Source organism: Leucoraja erinacea, chromosome 37 (assembly GCF_028641065.1).
Source record: "Leucoraja erinacea ecotype New England chromosome 37, Leri_hhj_1, whole genome shotgun sequence".
In the NCBI taxonomy this organism is placed as follows: domain Eukaryota; kingdom Metazoa; phylum Chordata; class Chondrichthyes; order Rajiformes; family Rajidae; genus Leucoraja; species Leucoraja erinaceus.
The window spans coordinates 8196161-8218692 of record NC_073413.1 but is presented as its reverse complement, the minus strand read 5'-3'; the positions used below and the strand labels follow the sequence as shown (position 1 = coordinate 8218692).

The window sequence follows — 22532 nt, the reverse complement described above, 5'->3', positions numbered from 1 at the left end:
AATCTGAGCATCTAAGGAGCGAAGGAATAGGTGATGTTTCAGGTCGAGATCCTTCTTCATGTATAGCCTCCGAGAATATTGGATGGAGTCTTGTAAGGATCATGTATTGGATATATTTATTTCTTGAATAAAGTATATTTTGAAAGGAAAAAAAAAATTGAAATTTTAGCCCACCCTGCCTATAAGAGCAGGACTTTTCCTTTTGAAGGCAGCGAGATTCCCAGCTTTTCGCTGCTCTGTGCAAACGGGTGTAATTTCTGTGACCGGCCCATTTTATTGAATTCCTTGTTGTTGTCGCACGATTGTCTGGCAGTAACCTCCAGCAGGTGTTGTCATTCAGCAGCATTTCGCTGAAATCCATCCCGGTATGGTCCTGGGGGGGGGTTATTGGACAAAATACTTTGGGTACAAGAAGAAGGACAGCATGTGTGAAGAGAGGAACAATAATAACTAACACTTATGGTCAATAAACCCTCCTTGGAACAGTCTGAAGAAGGGTCTTGACCCGAAACGTCACCCATTCCTTCTCTCCAGAGATGCTGCCTGTCCCACTGAATTACTCCAGCACTTTGTGTCTATCTTCGATTTAAACCAGCATCTGCAGTTGTTTCCTCCACCTCCTTGGAATAGCAATGGAATGGCCATTGACCTAGAGTGTTAACCCTTTTTCTCCCCTCTCTCCTTACAATGTCGCATGCCCCGTTGAATATTTCCAGCATTTCCTGTTGTCTATTTCAGATTTCCAGCATCAGCTGATTTTTTTTTTGTTATTGTTGGCTTGCTTACGTGCTGGGTATTGTGCAGCGATGATTCACCTCAGAAGTGCGATGGGCTCCCCTGTCAGATCATTTTAAACACTGTCTGGATGCAGGGAAACCGCTTCAGTGGACCATATGATTTTATTTATCTCAGAAAGTTGCCCGTTTTATTTTCAGCTCCCATTCTCTGTGATTGGTTCTCTAAATGGCGTGCACATGTTCGGGAGCAACCAGGACGTTCTGCTGACTAGCACCTGCACTGACAACACCAGAGTCTGTTGGAGAGTCTTCCGGGACAGGTGAGGAGTGAAAAAATATCACTGAGTCTGACTCAGAGTGGGACGTACACAGAATTACATTTAAAATCACTTCCTCAAAAAACTTAAAAGGATTATTTTTGGAGAGAAGGAATGCATGACGTCTAGAGTCCAGACCCTTCTTCAGACCAAAGGAGGGTCTCGACCCGAAACGTCACCCATTCCAGAGACCTTCTCTCCAGAGATGTTGTCTGACCCGCTGAGTTACTCCAGCATTTTGTGTCTATGATGTGCATCTTGTCCAGACAGTGTAAGCCTGGGTATCGAACACATTTCACCCATCGGTCAAGTTGCCTATTTTTACCCCAAAATCATTCCCCCATTTCCCCCCACCCACCTCCCCACTGATGCTGATGTACCCTAGACCCACTGCAGTCACCCATTCCTTCTATGCAGCCTGTCCCGCTGAGTTACTCCAGCATTTTGTGTCTATCTTTGATGTAAACCAGCATCTGCAGTTCCTTTCGCACAGAGGATTATTTATGTTGTGGGAGGAAGGTGTATTTAAGGACATCTCAGTAAATCAATTTGATTTAGGATGCAAGGGAGTTGGCTGGAAAGAACCAGATTTTGTTTTTTTGTCCCTGGACATTTAGTGTTCTTAGTTGTGCAATGAGAATAATTTATTTCTGGTAAAAATGCCTGGATTTAGAAATCCAATGTTGCTCTCCTTGTCTAATTTTAGCTTCTCAACGCCATTTAAGTACTACACAGAGAGGGTGATGGATATATGGAATGAGCTACTGGAGGTGTTGGCAGAGGCAGGTGCAATAACACCATTCCAAAGACATTTGGACAGGTGCATGGATAGGAAAGGTTTAGGGGGATACAGGTCAATCACGGGCAGATGGGAATAGTGTCGATGGGGAACCCTGGTTGGCATGGTCAAGCTGGGCTGAAGGGCCTGTTTCCGTGCTGCACGACCCTATGCATTATTATACTTTGGAGCTATGGTGGGGAAACAGGCTCTTCAGCCCACCGAGTCCTCGTTGATCACCCGTTTACACTAGTTCTATGTTATCCCACTTTCTCAACCACCCCCTATACACACTTTACAGAGACTAATGAACCTACAAATCCACATGTCTTTAGGATGTGGAAGGAAACTGAAGCAAAATCTACATGGGCTTGGGGAGAACTTGCAGACTCCACACAGACGGCATCCGATGTCAGGATTGTCCGACGCAGGTCTCGGGCACAGTGTGGTGGCAGTTCTACCAGCTGTGCTACTGTGCTTTGGTCAAAACATATTATCAGCTACTGCTCCCTTCTCTCTGTGGAAATGCATACAAAGCTCAAAGGATTTGAAACAACCCATCTCAATTACTGACCAATATTAGTTCAGTTTAGTTTCGAGGAACAGCATGGACACAGGCCCTTTAGCCCAACGAGTCCACACTGGCCATTGATCATCTGTACTCTAGTTTTATGTTAACCCAGTCTTGTATCCTATACACTGGGGTCAATTTACAGAAGCCAATTGACCTAAAAACGTACACATCGCTGGAATGTGGGAAGAAACCGGAGCATCCGGAAAAGACTCACGGGAGAACGTACAAACTCCATATAGACAGCACCCGTAGTCAGGATTAAACCCAGGTCCCTGGCGCTGTAAGGCAGCAACTCTACCTCCCTTAATAATTAAAAAAGCAAAACTCTGCAGTGGTTGGAAATCTGAAACATTGGCAAAAATGCTGTCATTATTGAACAGATCAAGAAGTATCCATGGGGATGGTCTTCCATCAGACCCGAGGAGAAGTTAGAAAACCAGCATGTTTTAAGTTGCAGAAAATGGGAAAGGGAGAAGAGAACAAAGAGAATGTGTGAGTAGGTTAGAGACCAAGTGGTGGTGGTGCAGATTGAGAGGCAGCCTGCTAATTGTGGACTGATCTGTCTGAAGGAGATTAAATAAAACATAGATGAATGAGGAGAGAGGGGAGAAAATAAAAGTGCTGAATCGGTTGAATACAAAACGCTGATTCTGGAAATCTGAAATAAATTAGAATGTTGCCAATACGTAATAGATCAGGTATCCGTGGAGAGAGAGAGGTAATGTTACTGTTTGAGATCCCTGATCAGATCTGGCCAAACTGGAAAACTTATCTCCGACTTCTGAATGGTGCAGTGAGCTGAGTCAGACGTTGGTGCTGTTCCTCAAACCTTTTGTGCTTTGTTTGAACAATGAAATGGAATGGAGAATTAAAGAAGTTATGGATCACTCTTGTGGACAGAACTGAACTGTTATTCATTATGGGGATGGTACAGGGAAAACACAAATACAAATACACATACAGGCAATGATGGTCCAATTCTACATGGCCATTGTAGAGTCTGTCCTCACCTTCTCCATCATGGTCTGGTTTGGCTCAGCCACCGAGCACCACATCCGGAGGCTGCAGCGAATCGTCCGATCAGCTGAGAAGGTTGTTGGCTGCAACCTTCCCTCCATTGATGAACTGTACACTGCAAGGGCCAGGAAGCGAGCAGGCAAGATCATCTCTGACCCCTCTCACCCTGGCCACAAACTCTTTGAATCACTTCCCTCTGGAAGGCGACTCCGGACTATCAAAGCTGCCACAGCCAGACATAAAAACAGCTTTTTTTCCCCCACGAGTAGTTGCTCTACTCAATAACCAAAAATCTGTAGCCTCTTTTTGCTCTGGTATTTTATTTAAATCACATGTTTAATCGATAATGTTTTATTATTAATGTTTTATGTGTCATTCCTTCTCTGCCACTGTATGTCATGTTGTCACTTGCGGGTGGAGCACCAAGGCAAATTCCTTGTATGTGAATACTTGGCCAATAAACTTATTCATTCATTCACATATTAGGGTATTGCATCCAAAATTCAGCATGTTATAGTCCAGTCCTGAGGGTATGACTAGGTTTTTATATATGTGTCTCTGGAGTGGGACTTCAATCCACATCCTTTGACCAGGGCCCAGGGACAGAGTTGTATTTGGTTTGTTCCGTTTGGTCACGAGCAGTGACGGTCGATGTACATCTGAGATGTCTTAATTGCTGCCGTCACCCATGGCTAGGCAGTGACTCTGCTGCAGTGCGCGACTCTCACATGATCACACGCCCACAAGTAACCCCGCTGGTGTTCTCCTGGAGGTCCGGGGAGTGACTGGCTAGAAAGGTGGTTCAGCATCTTGAGGAACGAAATCTCCGTGTTGCTGATAATTCTGCCGAAGAAAGGCATTTTATTTCCACTCGGTCCTTGGAGTCAACGTCCTGCATACCAGATACACATGAGTAGCCCCTCGGTGTAGAAGGGCTTGAAAAAATATACCTGGGAAAGTTGAGTCCATACTGTGCTAACAGCTTGTTTCCATGGTTACGCAGCATCACACTCATCGTCATGAGCTCTGAGGAAGATGCCAGTGACCTTTACCTCAGCCGCCTGTTAGACAACGTGTTCGGTGCCATGGTGAGTTTGCAAAGTCCGATTAGCAGGGTTTGTTATTAGCCACACATGCAGGCTGTTACAATCACACTCTTAATTCTTGTCTGCCCTTGCACCTGGCCACGTCCCTCCAAACCTTTCCCATCCCCTGTCCAAGTGTCTTTCAGATGGTGTCATTGCCCACGCCTCTACAACTTTCTCTGGCAGCCTGTTCCATTTACGCACCTCCCTCTCTGTAAAATCAAAGTCTGCACACAGGTTTGGGACGTGAGAGCAAACCGGAGCACTGGGAGACAACCCATGCGGGTTCTCCACAGTGAGAACGTGCAAACTCCACATAGGCAGTAACGGCAGTCAGTATTGAACCCGGGTCATTGGAGCATTGAGGCAGCGGCATCAACGGCCGTGCATCTATGTGACCCATGCCAACACCCATAACGCAGGTCTGCTCCCAGTGCATCAGATGCATTGCTGCACTCTTGTAGGCCTTATTTTTCAGGTACTATGTTGAACCAAGGTCACAACCACTGGGAGCAGAATTAGGCCATTCGGCCCATCGGGTCTACTCCATTCAATCATGTTGGTGCAAAGCATGTAATGGCTCTTTGGCAAAGTGAGTGGGAAATTCACCCAGGGCCCAGATCCATCCTTCAACCACCAACACTAAGAACTGATTATCTGATAATTATTGATTTGCTGTAAGTTGGAGCTTGTGTGCAAATTGATCTTCACCTTTCCAATATTGGATACCAGTGGAATCTGAAGAAGTCCTGACCCGAAACGTCGCCCAGCCACAGACCGTTGAGTTACTTCAGCACTATGTTCCACTCAAGGCTCCAGCATCTGCAGGTTCCTTGTGTTTCCATTTTCCTGTTTTACTACTGAGATCGCGTTTTCTTGGTTGTAAAGCGCTCTGGCTGGTCTGAGGTTGTGAAATGCGCCAATTATCTTAAGAGAAAGCGCGCTCTCCTTCCTTTGAGCATGAGTGTTGGCGTTTGTGTGCGCTTATGTGCCAGTTCTGTAGTGCCAACACCAGATGCCAGAAATAGAAGGTGGTCTCTTTCACACCACAGACAACATTCATTCAACAAAGGTCAAACATTAAATAGAAAATAATATTTGCTGAGTGAGTTCATCTGCATGGGATATGGGTGACTGCTGTGACTGGCTGCCTTTCAATTGTATTTTACTTTTCCAATTCTCCCCTAGAGTCATAGAGTGATCCAGCGTGGTAACAGGCCATTCGGCCCAACCTGTCCACACCGGCCAACATATCCCAGCTACTGTTGTCCCACCTGCCTGCGTTTGGTCCATATCCCTCCAAACCTGTCCTATCCAATTATCTGCCTTGCTAACAGTCTGAAGAAGGGACTCGACCTGAAACGTCACCTATTCCTTCTCTCCAGAGACAAGACGCGTCCTGTCCCGCTGAGTTACTCCAGCTTTTTGTATCAATCTTTTTTTTAAACCAGCATCTGCAGTTCCATCCTGCACAATGACCTGTCTTACTGCCTTTTAAACTTTGGGATAGTCCCAGCCTCAACAACCTCCTCTGGCAGCTTGTTCCATTCACCCACCACCCTTTCTGTGAAAAAGTTACCCTTCAGATCCCTATTAAATCTTTTCCCCTTCACTTTAAACCTATGTCCGCTGGTCCTTGATTCACCTACTCTGGGCGAGAGAAGCTGTGCATCTACCTGATCTATTCCTTCAATGTTTTTTTACACGTCAATAAGATCACCCCTCATTCTCCTGCGCTCCAGGGAATAGAGTCCCAGTCTGCTCAACCTCTCCCTAAAGCTCAAACCGTCTAGTCCTGGCAACATCCTCATAAATCTACTAGACATTTAAAAATCTCATATTTGTGTTCATACTCCTCCATGACGTCTCCCTATCTTATCTGAGTCACCAGTCCTAGTTGTACAATGTACAATTTAACTGGCACATTGGCAAAATACTATAAGGCTTCAAACTGCGCATAAAAATAGAAAATGGGGGAAAATGCAGATTGTCAAACAGTCGCTGTGGAGGGAGAAACAGAGTTAATGCCTCCAATTAACTTTCATGAGAACAATTGGTCGGCGTGGATTTGATGGGCCGAAGTGCCATGTTCCATGCTGTCTCTCTAAGCTAAACCAGCCCGAAACGTTGCCTATTTCCTTTGCTCCATAGATGCTGCTGCACCCGCTGAGTTTCTCCAGCTTTTTTGTGTACCTCAGACTAAACTAATGTTCAAGAAGGAACTGCAGATGCTGGAAAATCGAAGGTACACAAAAATGCTGGAGAAACTCAGCGGGTGCAGCAGCATCTATGGAGCGAAGGAAATAGGTGACGTTTCGGGCCAAAACCCTTCTTCAGACTGATGCAGGGTGGGGGGGGGGCGGGAAGAAGAAAGGAAGAGGAGGAGCCAGAGGGCTGAGGGAGAGCTGGGAAGGGGAGGAGACAGCAAGGGCTACCGGAAATTGGAGAATTCAATGTTTATGCCGCTAGGGTGCAGACTGCCCAAGCGGAATATGAGGCGCTGCTCCTCCAATTTCTGGTGGTGCTCACTCTGGCCATGGAGGAGGCCCAGGGCAGAAAGGTCGGATTCGGAATGGGAGGGGGGTTTGAAGTGCTGAGCCACAGGGAGCCCCAGACTAAACTAAACTTATTCTCGCCCAATGTCCTAATACTTTAGCTCTAGTGAGGCAGCAGAGAAGGGAACAGGGAACACAAAACTAGTGGATACTTTGGTTGGACCCTCAAATGATGGGTTGGGAAGTATGTCAAGTCCCGGGGAGTGCCTGGGGTAATACCTGACTTTAATTATGTGGTGTGATTGTGGAAGATAGCATTATTTCTAGAACAGAGAGTGTCGGTGGGAGTGGCAGTGGGGGGTAGGGACAGGCTGTTTCACAATGGGAAGCGATATTATCACTATTTTGTTTGAAATCTGATTCTCGTGAATTTTAGTTTAGTTCAGAGATTCAAAACAAAAACAGGCCCATCGGCCCACCGAATTCTCACAGGCCAGCGATCCCCACACACTAACACTATCCTACACACACTGGGGACAATTTATACATATACCAAGTATACAATCCCAAGCCAATTATCCTACAAACCTGTGTTTAAGAAGGAACTGCAGATGCTGGAGAATCGAAGGTACACAAAAAAGCTGGAGAAACTCAGCGGGCGCAGCAGCATCTATGGAGCGAAGGAAATAGGCAACGTTTCGGGCCGAAACCCAAGGGTTTCGGCCCGAAACGTTGCCTATTTCCTTCGCTCCATAGATGCTGCTGCACCCGCTGAGTTTCTCCAGCTTTTTTGTGTACCATTCTACAAACCTGTACGTCTTTGGAGTGCTGACGGAAACCAAAGATCTTGGAGAAAACCCACGCGGTCACAGGTAGAACGTACAAACTGTGAACAGACAGCACCCGTAGTCGGGATCGAACCCGGGTCTCCAGCGCTGTAAGGCAGCAACTCTACCGCTGCACCACCATGCCTCCCAAATGGAGGCACAAATGGTGGTGGAATTGAAGGATTTTCTTCATCTATTTATTCATAGAATTTAGAACGTTATAGCACAAGAACAGGCCCTTCGGCTCACAATGTCTGTGCCAAACATGATACCAGGATCATCCCTTACCCACCTGCACATAATGCCTATCCCTCCACTCCCTGCATATCCATATTTAGACTTTAGAGATACAGCACAGAAACAGGCCCTTCGCCCCGATCGTGTCCTTGCTGACCAGCGATCACCCCTACATTGTTTTTCCTCGTTGCTTTGTTAAACAAGGAACTGAAAATGCTGATTTACAAAAAAAAGGCATAAAAGGAGACATAGAGTGCTGGGTGTCTTCCTCGTTTCTAATTCCGGTTAAATTTCGAAGTATCCAAAAAGTTTTATTATGTCGGAAGGAACTGCAGATGCTGGTTTACGCCAAAGATCGAGACAAAATGCTGGAGGAACTCAGCGGGACAGGCAGCATCTCTGGAAAAAAGGAATGGGTGATGTTTTGGGTCGAGACCCTTCTTCAGACTTCAGATCTGAAGGAGGGTCTCGATCCGAAACGTCAACCATTCATTCTCTTCAGAGATGCTGCCTGTCCCGCTGAGTTACTCCAGCATTTTGTGTCGATCAAGAAGTTTTATTGTTGTGTCATAGGTCATAAAGTGATAGGAGGGGAATAGGCCATTCGGCCCATCAAGTCTACTCCGCCATTCAATCATGGACAATCTATTTCTCCCTCCTAACCCCATTCTCCTGCCTTCTCCCCCTTAACCCCTGACTGATCAAGAATCTATCTTTCTCTGCCTTAAAAATATCCATTGACTTGGCCTCCACAGCCTTCTGCGGCATATTGGATTTATGATTGGATAGATTGGCAATTTATTATGGATAGTGGTTTCATTCCAGAGTTTATTCCAAAACGGTTGAGCTATACAACACTCTCAGTGCCCGCCCTCAGAGGTTTCCAGGAGACTAAGTGGTGACGTGGGAGGTTTGTGACGTTTCTCTGGCAGAAGATTAATTTTCAGGGCTGTGTAGGAAGTATCTGAGATGCTGGACTAAATTTGGAAGGTCTTTCAAATCCATTCTCCAGCATTTAGTGTCTTGTTTGTATACCAGCATCTGTACTTCCTTGGAACATGGACAGGTGACGTTTCGGGACAGGACCCATCTATGGTTCCTTGCATCTATATCTCATATGTATAGCATGTCCAGAAAAAGATATTTTCGCCAAAGAGGTCGGCAGCAGCTTTAGCATTACACAGCGGAATAATGAACCGTGGATCAGAGGTTGACAGACAAGCAGTAGGCCGCAGCAGCCTGGGGCTTGCCTGGAACATGCATTGCTCATCACACCTGCAGTGTGGACTGGACTGGACTGGACAAATTAGAGCAATCAAGACTTTTAAAGTTTTCTAGAGTCGAGGAATTTCTGTTCTGGACGTGTGGCACGGTGGCGCAGCGGTAGTGCTGTTGACTTACAGCGCCATTAACCCAGGATCGATCCCCACCACGCGTGCTGTCTGTATGGAGTTTGTACGTTCTCCCCGTGACCTGCGTAGGTTTTCTCCGAGATCTTCAGTTTCGTCCCACACTCGACAAAGACGTACAGGTTTGTTGGTTTATTAGCTTGGAATGAATGTAACACTTGGATAGAACATTCATGTATTAATGTGGGCAGGTGGGACTAGTGTATTTGCGGCATGTTGGCCGGTGTGGGAAAGTTGGGCCTGTTTCCACACTGTATCACTCTATGACTATGACTTTCCATTCTCCATTTAATTCAATGGGTCAAGGTTTTCTTTAGTTCAACTCCACCAATTAATCCTGTCAACGGGACTGACTCTCATTGTGGCATTGGTAGCCGTTTTGCACAGTCCGACTGCAATTGCACACTGAATCCTTGGCAGACCATGAGCTGTTGTGTCTGCTGGTGTTGGTTTGCACTAAACCTGTGCTCCTGATCTTTGAAGGTCCTGGTGATTGGCTTGGACGATCTGGTGAACCTCAAGAACGTGGAGCGATTGAAGCGGGAACTCCGGGTGAGTGACTGGTTGCTGATTGAAGAAAAGTGGGTTGTGTAGTTATCTCTCTGTCTGGATTAAGCACCTGAGCCCAAACAAAAGTATAAACTGAAACTTTGGTGTTGGGCTATCAATTGTCATGTTAAACACAAGGCTCTGTGTGCGTTCTCGAAGGATATAAGGGGTTCCTTAAAGCCCTGTCCCACGGTACGAGCTCATTCCAAGAGCTCTCCCGAGTTTGCCCTGATTCGAACATTTTTCACACAGAGATTGGTGAATCTGTGGAATTCTCTGCCACAGAGGGTAGTTGAGGCCACACAGTTCATTGGCTATATTCAAGAGGGAGTTAGATGTGGCCCTTGTGGCTAAAGGGATCAAGGGGTATGGAGAGAAGGCAGGTACAGGATACTGAGTTGGATGATCAGCCATGATCATATTGAATGGCGGTGCAGGCTCGAAGGGCCGAATGGCCTACTCCTGCACCTATTGTCTATGTTTCTATGAACTCGGAGATTTACGGTAATGGCCGCTCGTCGGTACTCGGGGCTCTCGTGGACGTTTTTCAACATGTTGAAAAATCTTCACCAGTCTTCCCGAGCTTACCTGCCGTTAGCGAATCTTCCCGAGTACCTGCCGTTAGCGTTACGAGCCGCTAAGAGACGTCCCCGAGCTCCGACGTACCCGCTACGTTTATTCTCCGTGCCTACCACGAGTTTGATTTTTTTTTTTAACTCGGTAGAGCTCTTGGAATGAACTCGCACCATGGGACAGGGCCATTAGCTTCTCTCCTGAACATGAGCCGTGAAACTCTCCTTGCCTTAATTGCCACTATTTCTCCTGAAACTGTCAGCGGCGGAACATTAACCTATTGTATTACTCTTTGTGGAACCTTGTGGTGGGTTATTCTGAGTTCAAGCTGAGATGCCATCTTTTTAGCTTCTGGAATGAGTCCTGTTGGGAGAGTCCATATGTCACAGAGTCAAACAGCGTGGAAACAGGCCCTTCGGCCCAATGTGCCCATGCTGACCAAGATGCCCTGCCTACACCAGTCCCACCTGCCCAATTTTGGCCCATATCCCTCAGCCATTCCTAATCCATGTGTTTTAAATGTATTGAGAATTGCAAATGAACAGTGGCATAATTCTCCAGTCTTGGACCACAATATCTAGGACTGGCAGGGTATGGACTAAGAATTAACGCTAGACATCTCGGAATTGTGTTATAAAAAAACAACCATGTGTGGAGGAAGTGATTGTAGTCACACAGCATAGAAACGGGCCCTGTAACGTCTGTGCCAGCCATCTATGCCAATCCCTTGTGCATGCACTTGGTCTATCACCTGCTCTGCGAGATGCTGCCTGTCCCACTGAGTTACTCCAGCTTTTTTGTGTGCATGTGCCTTTGCGATTCTTGTTCAGACGCTTCTTGCGTGTTGTGAGAGTACCTGGCTCCACCACCTACCAAAGCAGTGCGTTCCACATTGCAATCACCATCTTGCTCGGATCCCCAAAGTTTGGACCTCACTGTGTCCCTCGCCTCTCTCTCTCCCTCTGCCAGCGTTCACCCTTCTACTCCCATCAGTTAGAAGAAGGGTCTTGCCCAAAACCCGTTGTCTATCCATTTCCCACCACAGATGCTGCCTGGCCTGCTGAGTCCTCCAGCAGTTTGTTCTTTGCTCAACATTTCAGCATCTGCAATCTCTTGTCTCTCTACTAAGGTGAATGTGTTTGATAAGACAGGATAGAGGGATTTTCTTAGAACAGTCTCAAAAAGTTCAGAATAAATTTCAAGATCCTCCTTTATGTCTACAAAGCCCCCACCTACATCAAAAGTCTGCTCACCCACCACACCACCTCCAGGTCCCTCAGATCGGTCGACTTGGAGTTGCTGAACATCCCGCGGTCTAGGTATAAGCTCAGGGGCGACCGCACCTTTGCGGTTGCAGCTCCTAGACTGTGGAACAGCAGCATCCCCCTTCCCATCAGAACAAACTGCCCCCTCCATCGACTCCTTTAAGTCGAGACTTAAAACTCATCTTTACTCCCAAGCCTTTCTTGACGTCCTCTGAGCGAGGGCTACATGTATGTAGTGATGTTTGTATTTAATCTATGAACCAATGTTGTTTGTTATACTATTCTTATACCAATGTAAAGCACTTTGGCCAACGAGAGTTGTTTTTTAAATGTGCTATAGAAATAAAAGTGACTTGACTTGAAAAAGTCAGGGATATAAAAGTGTTGTCTCCCATTTCTACTTTCATATTAAAGACTTGGCAGTCCAAACAGATTATTAATATAATTTTTTGCAACTTTCCAAATGGCTGCTTGAAGGAACCTGCTTCTCACTGACAAATTATAACCCAGAAAGGCAATGCAACCTGACTTTTATTATTTAACACTGGACTTGCGTTTAAATGTTTGTTTGCAATCTACTTATGTGAAATGAAGGTTCTACTGCTGTTTTCCCAGGCCTGTTACAAGTTGATTGATAGTTTGCTGACTGCGTCAGATTGGATTGGAGACCTGACACTATGTGTGGATTGTGTAGTGTCTCCCGATGCAGCAATACTGCAGGTTGGTGGGGATGTGAGCATGCAGAAGAGCTGTACTCGGTTGCACCAAGTAAGATTGATGCCGATCATCCTCAGTGCCTTAACTGGAAGTGATCAACAATGATTTAAAATGTTGACATTATTTACAGAAGGGTTTTCAAGAACACTTTATAAATGTCAAAAACAGATGGGTTGAAGCTCAGATGAAGAATCTTGGAGGGTGGCGCAGCGGTAGAGTTGCTGCCTTACAGCGGGAGAGTACCCGGGTTCCATCCTGACTACGGGTGCTGTCTGTGTATGCTCTCCCTGTGACCGCGTGTGTTTTCCCTGGGTACTCCGGTTTCATCCAATGATGCACTCCAAAGATTGGCTTCGGTAATAAATGTAAATTGTCCCTATTGGGTAGGATAGTGCAAGTGTTTGGGGAATGCTGGTCGGCACGGACTGGGTGAGATAAAGGGCGTTGTATCTCTAAAGTAAACTAAACTGACAGCAGCAAATAATCTTGGGTCAGTTATAGCATAGATTAAATATGGAGCGACTACATTCCCTCTTCGCTGTGCATTCCCCTCCCTTCACCACCTCCAGTTTAAATTCCATTTGGAATATTTTGGAGGACCAAGAGACCAAGAACCATTGAGAATTCAGTTGGAGCACAGGTTACATTCACGCTCCCATCAAACATTTCAGGCACAGGTTAAAAATCTAGCAAGTCTCGTTATATTGTTCCTTCGTACATTCCCAGGGCAGGGACAGCACAGAGAGTAAAATCACTGCTGCTCTGTACCATCAAATGCTCCCAGGCCATGCATAGCATGGGGTTAGATGCACAAAAACACAAGAAGCCAGCCATCTGGCCCTTGCCATTCCTGCAGATCACATCCAATCCTCTGCCTTGTTCTACTTTCACTGACCCTATTATCTTTGACAACTTTAATATCCAGAAATCTGTTGATTTCTATTTTGAATTAATTCTGTGACTGAGCCCTCTCAGCCTTCCAAGGTTGATAATTCCAAGGCGTTTGCCCCCTCAAATGAAGAGATTTCTCTCGCATCAATCCTAAATGGCCAATCCCTTATTCTAAAACTATAACCCCTACAAGAATTTTGTACGTTCTCATGAAATCGCTTCTAAGTCCTGGTGAACATTGACACAGTCTGCGTAGTCTCTTCTCAAATGGCAAACCTGTCATTCCTGGGAACAGGTTAATGAATCTTTAGGCTCAAGGAGCTGCAGATACTGGTTTACAAAAGGGGGAAACAAAGTGCTTGTGTAACTCAGCAGGAGAGGCAGCATCTCTGGGAAGCACGGATAGGTCCTGACCTCTGACCTGAGACATGGACAGATGACATTTCGGGTCGGGACCTTTCCATGTTCCACAGGCATATAAAATTATAAAAGGACTGGACAAGCCAGATGCAGGAAAAATGTTCCCAATGTTGGACAAGTCCAGAACCAGGGGCTTCACAGTCTTAGAATAAAGGGGAGGTCATTTAAGACTGTGAGGTGAGAAAAAACGTTTTCACCCAGAGAGTTGTGAATTTGTGGAATTCCCTGCCACAGAGGGCAGTGGAGGCCAAGTCACTGGATGGATTTAAGAGAGAGTTAGATAGAGCTCTAGGGGCTAGTGGAGTCAAGGGATATGGAGAGAAGACAAGCACGGGTTATTGATAGGTGACGATCAGCCATGATCACAATGAATGGCGGTGCTGGCTCGAAGGGCCGAATGGCCTCCTCCTGCACCTATTTTCTATGTTTCTATGTTCTCTGGAGGTGCTGCCTGACCTGCTGAGTTACACCAGCACTTTGCGTCCTTTATAAAAAAATGAATCTTTGCTGCTCCCTCTAGAGTACGTGTATCCTTATTTAGGACTGTGTATCCTTATTTTTCACACAGAGAGTGGTGAATCTCTGGAACTCTCTGCCACAGAGGATAGTTGAGGCCAGTTCATTGGCTATATTTAAGAGGGAGTTAGATGTGGCCCTTGTGGCTAAGGGGATCAGGGGGGTATGGAGAGAAGGCAGGTACGGGATATTGAGTTGGATGATCAGCCATGATCATATTGAATGGCGGTGCAGGCTCGAAGGGCCGAATGGCCTACTCCTGCACCTAATTTCTATGTTTCTATGTAAGGACACTAATATTATGCATAATTCCCCTTATGCGGTGTCATCAAAGCCTGATATAATTGCAATGAGATCTTTACTCCTGCATTCAAATCCTTGTGTAACACAGGCCAAGGTTCCATTGGAGGTTCCAATTGCTTGTTGCACTTGTGTGTTGACTTTTCAGTGACTTGGGGACAGGAACACCCTGGTCTCTTTCAACATCAATGTCTCCTAATTTCTCACCATTCCAAAAAAAAAAAATTCTGCTTTTCTCTTTTGGGCAGCAAAGCCAAGAAGCTTAGATATTTTTGATGTTATAATTTGTCAACATGCCAAAAATTCATTTGTTCCCATTCTTTGTTTCTGTCTGTTAATGTATTCTCAATTCATGCTGGTCTGTTACCTCGAATGACCAACATCCTACATGAGACATTATTCCCACCAGCGCAGGGTACTGTCCCATTCACCTCTACCCCATTGTGGACACTGGTCTTTGTGTACGGAACTTCTCCTTTCTTGCGTATGGCGTGCACAGCCTAAAGTTGTCGGCCAACTTGTCGGCTTGATTGCATTAGTCGAAAGAGGGTGGACCACGTGAAGGTTGCAATCTCCCCACCCCTCTACGGAACTGGACCGCTACAGTCGTGTAGGAAGGAACTGCAGATGCTGGTTTAAATCGAAGATAGGCACAAAATGCTGGAGTAACCCAACGTGACAGACAGCATCTCTGGAGAGAAGGAACATCATCCATTTCTTCTCCCCAGGGATGCTGCCTATCCCGCTGAATTACTCCAGTATTTTGTATCTATCTAATGCTGAGAACTCTCTATCTTCCCCTTTGCTCTACCTATTGTACGTGAATTTGACTAGATTGTATTTATATATTTATAGTGTGTCTGATCTATCTGGATAGCATGCAAAGAACAAAGCTTTTCACTGTACCTTGGTATATGTGCTATAATAAACCACAATCTAAACCTACGTTTTCTGTAAATCTAAATATATTCATCCACTGGTTCAATTCCGTGCTCTAACCTTGTTGGCCAACATCCTTTGTGAGACATATTTGAAAGGTTTCTATAAATCTAAATATACTCGGCCATTGTTTTCTTGCTGTTCTGTGACTCATCTTCTGAGTCCAACTCTCCAGTTTTCTTGTGTAAGAAAGAACTGCAGATGCCGGCTTAAATACGTCTTCTCTCCAGAGAAGCTGCCTCGCCCGCTGAGTTACTCCAGCGTTTTGTGTCTATCTCCAATGTACTTCCCTGCCTATGAAGGTATAGGCCACAGTCCGGGCTGCCATGTTTGGAGTGGCCTTTTGGTTATGTATGGGAACCTGATTTAACCTGCGGGCAGTCAGACACAAAAGGCTGGACTAACTCAGCGGGTCAGGCAGCGAGCGTCTCTGGAGAAAAGGAATAGGTGACGATTTGGCTCGAGACCCTTCTTCATGTGTGGAGGGCAACGTGCGAGGAAACCTAGTTGGAATCCAAGGAATCATTCGGCCCATCAAGTCTACTCCGCCATTCAATCATGGCTGAACTATCTCTCCCTCCTAACCCCATTCTCCTATGTCATATGTCCATTGCCAATATCAAACCAAATTTATCTACTCAAACTGGGTGAATTTAGAAACAGCAGCTCATCATAATCCGTGGACTATTATTGCTCTCAGGGTGAGACCTGACATGCCTGCTCTTCTGGGTGAATGTAAAATAGCTCACATCTTTGAATAGGAGCAGTGGTGTTCTCCCTGGAATCCTCACCTATATTGTTCACTCAGCCAAAATCCTGGGGCGGAAGATTGCAACCTTCACGTGGTCCACCCTGTTTCGACTAATGCAATCAACTCGACGTGCACAAACGGAAGATCAAATAGAACAAGTGTTCAAGAAGGAACTGCAGATGCTGGAAGATTGAAGGTACACAAAAGTGCTGGAGAAACTCAGCGGGTGCAGCAGCATCTATGGAGCAAAGGAAATAGGTGACGTTTCAGCCGAAACCCTTCTTCATCAAATAGAACAAGTTGTCCAACAACTTTAGGCTGTGCACGCCACACAAAAGAAGAAGCAACCAAATTCCTGGTCACTATAACACTGTGTGGGGGCTTGTTCTGCACAATTCCCTACTTAATTACCTACATTTTGACAGTGTCTACAGGATAGGAATCCCTATAAGTAGGCCGTAAAAATGTTTTGGGAAATCCCGAAAACAAGGCGGGTAAGTTCTATAGAAATGCAAGTTCCTTGTATATTTTCTAAAGTTGCTCATTATTTCAGGTAGCACTGGAAGTATTTGTGGCTGCAGCACAGAGCCACTTTGGGTGCTTAATGGTCATGGGCAAAGTGGTCGTGGCCACGGAGAAGTGGTGGCGACTGGCCGCCCAGGAGGTGGTTCTGTTGACGTGGCTGGTTGGATCGCTGGCACCCAACTCATCACGGGACTACCCCATCTACTTGCCACAAGGCAGCCCGACTGTAAGTAACACATAACCATCTATAAACTAGAGCAAAAAAAAACAACCTGCTGGAGGAACTTAGGGGCCCATGCAGGGCCGATCAGCGGAGGACAATGGTCAGACGACGTTTTGGTTGAGATCTTTCTTCAGATTCGATAGGGTCCCGACCTGAAATGTCCTGTCATTCTATCGAGACGCTTGTAGTTCTATTACTTGTTCTGTTTCACAAGCAGAAATCTTGGGAAGTAGACTTAATTGTTAGCATAACTTCAGCAAGGAATGACTCTCTTCCTGATTGCACCATTAGATTCTTAACAAATGTCAAAATACATTAATTATGAATAGAGAAGTTGTATGTTGAAAAGTAATATGCTGACTATCTCAGTATGATGAAACCGTAGATGTGTTCCGTCTTGAACTGTTCCTCTCTCCGTCTTCAGTTTAATTTCTCCGATGCTGTGTAAAATCATAAGCAATAGGAGCAGTATTAGGCCATTCGGCCCAGTTTAATGTCTCAGATGCTGTGTAAAATCATAAGCGGTAGGAGCAGAATTAGGCCATTCGGCCCATCAAGTCTGCCATTCAGTCATGACTGATCTATCTTTCCCTCCCAACCCCCATTCTCCTGCTTTCTCCCATAACCCCTGACACCCATTCTAATCAAGAATCAGTCTGAAGAAGGAACCCGACCCTAAATGTCGTCTATTCCTTCTCTCCATAGATGCTGCCTCACCCGCTGAGTTTCTCCAGCATTTTTGTCTACATAACAATTTATCTATCTGCCTTAAAAATAGCCATTGACTTGGCCTCCACAGCCTTCAGTGGCAAAGAATTCCGCAGATTCACCACCCTCTGACTAAAGAGATTTCTCCTCATCTCCTTCCTAAAGGAATGTCCTTTAATTCTGAGGCTGTGACCTCTGGTCCTAGACTCTCCCACCAGTGGAAACATCCTCTCCACTCCACTCTATCCAAGCCTTTCATTATTCGGTAAGTTTCAATGAGGTCTCCGCTCATCCATCTAAACTCCAGCGAGTACAAGCCCGGTGGCGTCAAAGGTTCTTCATATTGGATGACATTACAATCGGACCAGCTGTGATTTATGAAGTGGCAGAGCAGGCTCGATGGGCTGAATGACTGACATTTGCTCCTAATTTATACGTTTGTACGTGGAAATAGAAACTGCCCACAGTGGGAACTCGAAATCAAAACACAACTGAGAATTCTGCACCCAGGAGCTCAAGCTGCCTTTGGAGAGAGGCCTCTGACCTGAATTGTCAACTCTCTGTCTACAGAAGATGCCTGACATCACAGGTGTTTGCAGTACTTTGGGATTTTGCTTATTCATCAGCGGGCATGGCTGCCTCCTTTCAAAAATGTGATTGTTGCCAATCTGTTCAGTTCCGATTTGTTGCTGCTCCTGAATCCCAATGAGGCAAGCCGATCAATGTGACACAGCAAGTGTGCCATGCAGATACTCTCTGGGTGGACGATTTGTATTAAAGTGCTTACCAATAGTCTCTGATGTTCCTAAACCTTGCCGTCATCCAGAACAAGGGGTCACAGTTTAAGGATAAAGGGGAAATCTTTTAGGACTGAGATGAGAAAAACATTTTTCACACAGAGAGTGGTGAATCTCTGGAATTCTCTGCCTCAGAATGTAGTTGAGGCCACAGTTCATTGGCTATATTTAAGAGGGAGTTAGATGTGGCCCTTGTGGCTAAAGGGATCAGGGGGTATGGAGAAAAGGCAGGTACAGGATACTGAGTTGGATGATCAGCCATGATCATATTGAATGGCGGTGCAGGCTTGAAGGGCCGAATGGCCTACTCCTGCACCTATTGTCTATGTTTCTATGTTTCTATCCATCTTCCGATATGGGGACCAAAACTGCTCACAATACTCAAAATGCAGTCTGACCAGTGCCTTATAAAGCCTCAGCACTACATACATTACAAGTCTTTTGCTCAAGTTTTGGGGGGGGCATAATGATTTAATTTCCTTCCCCTCTCTTGCTCCAGGTACCACACAGGCTGCTGACCTTTCAGTTGGTCCCTGGAGTGGACGTGTGCTTGCTGTGTGGACCAACTCCATCTTTGCAGCAAGTTCAGACAGAGGTGAGGCAAAGGTCCTTTACATTGTCGTCATCCATCTGTCAGCTCTGATTTTTTTTGTTGCACGCTGCTGTTATTTTCTCGTAGGGAAACATTGCGGTTTCTTCACCCCCCCCCAACTCTCCAGTAAATCTTTTAACCAGAAGTTACTGCACGAAAATGAGAAGCTGGATCGATTGATTGATTGAAAGATCCAGCAGGGAAACAGGCCCTTCGGCCCCTCGAGTCCACTCTGACCATCGTTCACCCTAATCTAGTGTCATCCCCCTTCTACATACCACTCTCCACACACTGCGGCCTATTTAACCTACAAACCTGCACGTTATTTGGCTATGGGACGAAACCGGAGCATGTTGATGAAGCCCGCACGAGAACGTGCAAACTCCACACCGACAGCACCCGCCCGCTGTCAGGATCAAACTGGGGTCTCTGGCAGCTGAGAGGCCGCAGATCTAGCAGCTGCGGCACTGTGAGTTTGGGAGAGCAAACCTGAAGAAGGATTCTTGTGACAGAATTGATTATCACTCTCTGTGACCAGATTTCACCGCATCAGCAGAGAAGCTGGAGGTCGTCTGACTGACCTATTCGCAAACGTGGAAAGTAGCCGAGTCAGCTACTCCGCAGAGTATCATATACAGTGCAAGCGGCTGGAAGGGGGTTGATCACCTAGGTTAATACCGTCGAAAGAGTTGGATGTACATTGTTCCTGCAATATGTAACGATATTTGCATTTTCTTTCTCCTGCCTGCAGTTAGTGGAACGGTTCTGGAGCCCAGTGCTTGAACCTTTAAAAACATGCCTCAGCTTACATCAGTGTACTTTCCCCATCTGCATTCCTTTACACCACAGCATTATTGGGTAAGTTGTCCTTTGATATTTGAAATAAAATGAGAGAGGTCCACCAGACCAGACAAGTGCAGCACGGTGGCGCAGCAGTGGGGCTGTTGCCTTATAGCGCCAGGGTCCCGGGTTTGATCCTGACTGCAGGTGCTGTCTGTACGGAGTTAGTACGTTCTCCCCATGACCTGCGTGGGTTTTCTCCAGGATCTCCGGTTTCATAGAAACATAGAAAATAGGTGCAGGAGTAGGCCATTCGGCCCTTCGAGCCTGCACCGCCATTCAATATGATCATGGCTGATCATCCAACTCAGTATCCTGTACCTGCCTTCTCTCCATACCCCCTGATCCCTTTAGCCACAAGGGCCAGATCTAACTCCCTCTTAAATATAGCCAATGAACTGTGGCCTTAACTACTTTCTGTGGCAGAGAATTCCACAGATTCACCACTCTCTGTGTGAAAAATGTTTTCCTCATCTCAGTCCTAAAAGATTTCCCCCTTATCCTTAAACTGTGACCCCGTGTTCTGGACTTCCCCAACATCGGGAACTATCTTCCTGCATCTAGCCTGTCCAACCCCCTAAGTTTCCTACCACACACTCCAAAGACGTGCAGGTTTCTAGGTGTAAGAAAGAACTGCAGATGCTGGATAAAATCGAAGGTAGACGCAAAATGCTGGAGTAATTCTGCGGGTGAGGCAGCGTCTAGGGAGAGAAGGAACGGGTGACGTTTCGGGTCGAGACCCTCAAAGGACCCTCAAACCTGCACGTCTTTGGAGTGTGGGGGGGTAGAAACCGGATATCCCGGTGAAAACCCCACGTTGGTCACGGGGGAGAGTGTACAAACTCCATATAGCTAGCACCTTTGGTCAAGAACAAACCCGGGTGTCTGCTGCTGCAATTCTACCACTGCACCACCGTGCTGCCCTAGTAGTGTTGAATATGGGGTTACAAAATGGTTTGGTGGGATTTTGTTTAGGAGGGGTGGTGTTGAATGAAAAAGAGTGAATCCATTGAGATTTTAAGCAGCAATTTTGGTTCTTTAAGATTTTATAAGACAGGAGTAATGGGGACGCGCCTTGGTTCATTGGGATTGTTTGCCGAAGAGATGGATTGGTACTTCTAATATCAGTTTGGTATCGTGGGAGCAGTGGAGAGTACAGAACCTTTTGGGAATTCTATCCGAATTGTACCAATTCCAATTTCCAGATAGTGGTTCAGCATCTGCATCTTGGTCCAGGTATTAAATATGGCTTATTATCTAATGTTTGCACTTTCGTGGTGCAGAGTTCTTGTATTCACTTTGATTTGCTGAGGTTGTGCTTTGGGGACAGTGGTTTGTGAATTGTTGATAGAAATACCAATCCAAGCAGTTCTCAAGGCTGATTACCATATCTCCTCATTCAGCTGCTTTCTGTTTTTTTTTGTTGCTTTGGCTGATCTATGGTTTGGTCTTGTTTCTCCAGCCTTCTGCTAATAAACAGGGAACAGAACAAGAATTTATTCACCTTGCAGCCCCACGGTGTGGAAAGAAGCCAGCTGCCGGGTAAGCATCCAGCTGAGCTGCATTACAGCTGATGGTACCAGCGACCGACCTCTAGCGCTGCATTGCCTAAAGGGCCTGTCCCACTTACGTGTCCTTGGCAGGCAAATTATCCCGCGCGATCTCATGCGCCCACACAGCCGTCTGGAGCTCATGACGTCATTTGAAGATAGACACAAAATGCTGGAGTAACTCAGCGGGACAGGCAGCATCTCTGGAGAGAAGGGATGGGTGACGTTTCGTGTCGAGACTCTTCTTCAGTCTGCAAAGAAAGGTCTTGACCAAACGTCACCCATTGCTTCTCTCCAGAGATGCTGCCGGTCCCGCTGAGTTACTCCTGCATTTTGTGTCCATCTTCAATTTTCTTGGCCCCGCTCTGGGAGTAGAAGTGGGGGCGGATCCGGACCGCAATGGCCGTGAGCCCCAGGCCGAGTTCGGCGATCGTTTGCCTGCTTCTGCTGCTGTTGGAGGCGAGACGTTGCGTCGCGCCAGGGTCTTGGGCCTGTCCCACTTTGGCCGTCAGTTACACGACAGGCTGTTGGCGCGCAAAGATTTTGTTCGCTACAAAAATTTCAGAGCCCCGCACGATGTCGCTCACAACTACATACCCCTCCGCGCTTCTCAGTGGGACCGGCCCCGCACGGCCACACAATGCCCTTGCGCCTCAACGCGACCATGAGATTGCGTAATTTGCCTGCCAGGGACACGTAAGTGGGACAGGCTCTTTACTCTGCTGGTGCATGGTAAAGGAGTTGAACCTGCTCCATCTGATGGCATCCAGGACTGGCTTCCTATCCTCTCCTCCCCCCTCCCCCACTACACCCACAATTGGGAGAAGGTAGAGGAAACTCGGCGTGCTTAGTTTAGTTTAGAGGTACAATGCGGAAACAGGCCCTTCAGCCCACCGAGCG

The 22532-nt window shown here is 46.4% G+C and overlaps 1 protein-coding gene across 6 annotated transcripts in view; it reads left to right on the top strand.

The window, feature by feature from the left end:
- The first annotated feature begins 492 nt into the window (after positions 1-492).
- The window catches only part of fuz (fuzzy planar cell polarity protein), a 40972-nt gene continuing 18932 nt past the window's right edge, over positions 493-22532 (top strand). For 4 of the 6 annotated variants that reach the window (XM_055663275.1, XM_055663272.1, XM_055663274.1 and 1 more), the window contains exons 1-8: positions 496-1057; positions 4427-4511; positions 9960-10028; positions 12479-12583; positions 16951-17148; positions 19150-19245; positions 19994-20100; positions 21545-21624. In XM_055663275.1, the coding sequence (XP_055519250.1) occupies positions 894-1057; positions 4427-4511; positions 9960-10028; positions 12479-12583; positions 16951-17148; positions 19150-19245; positions 19994-20100; positions 21545-21624 (904 nt within the window). In that variant the 5' untranslated portion in view covers positions 496-893. Of the gene's footprint in view, positions 1058-4426; positions 4512-9959; positions 10029-12478; positions 12584-16950; positions 17149-19149; positions 19246-19993; positions 20101-21544; positions 21625-22532 lie in introns of all 6 variants that reach the window. The other 2 variants (XM_055663276.1, XM_055663277.1) reach the window with 2 other exon arrangements.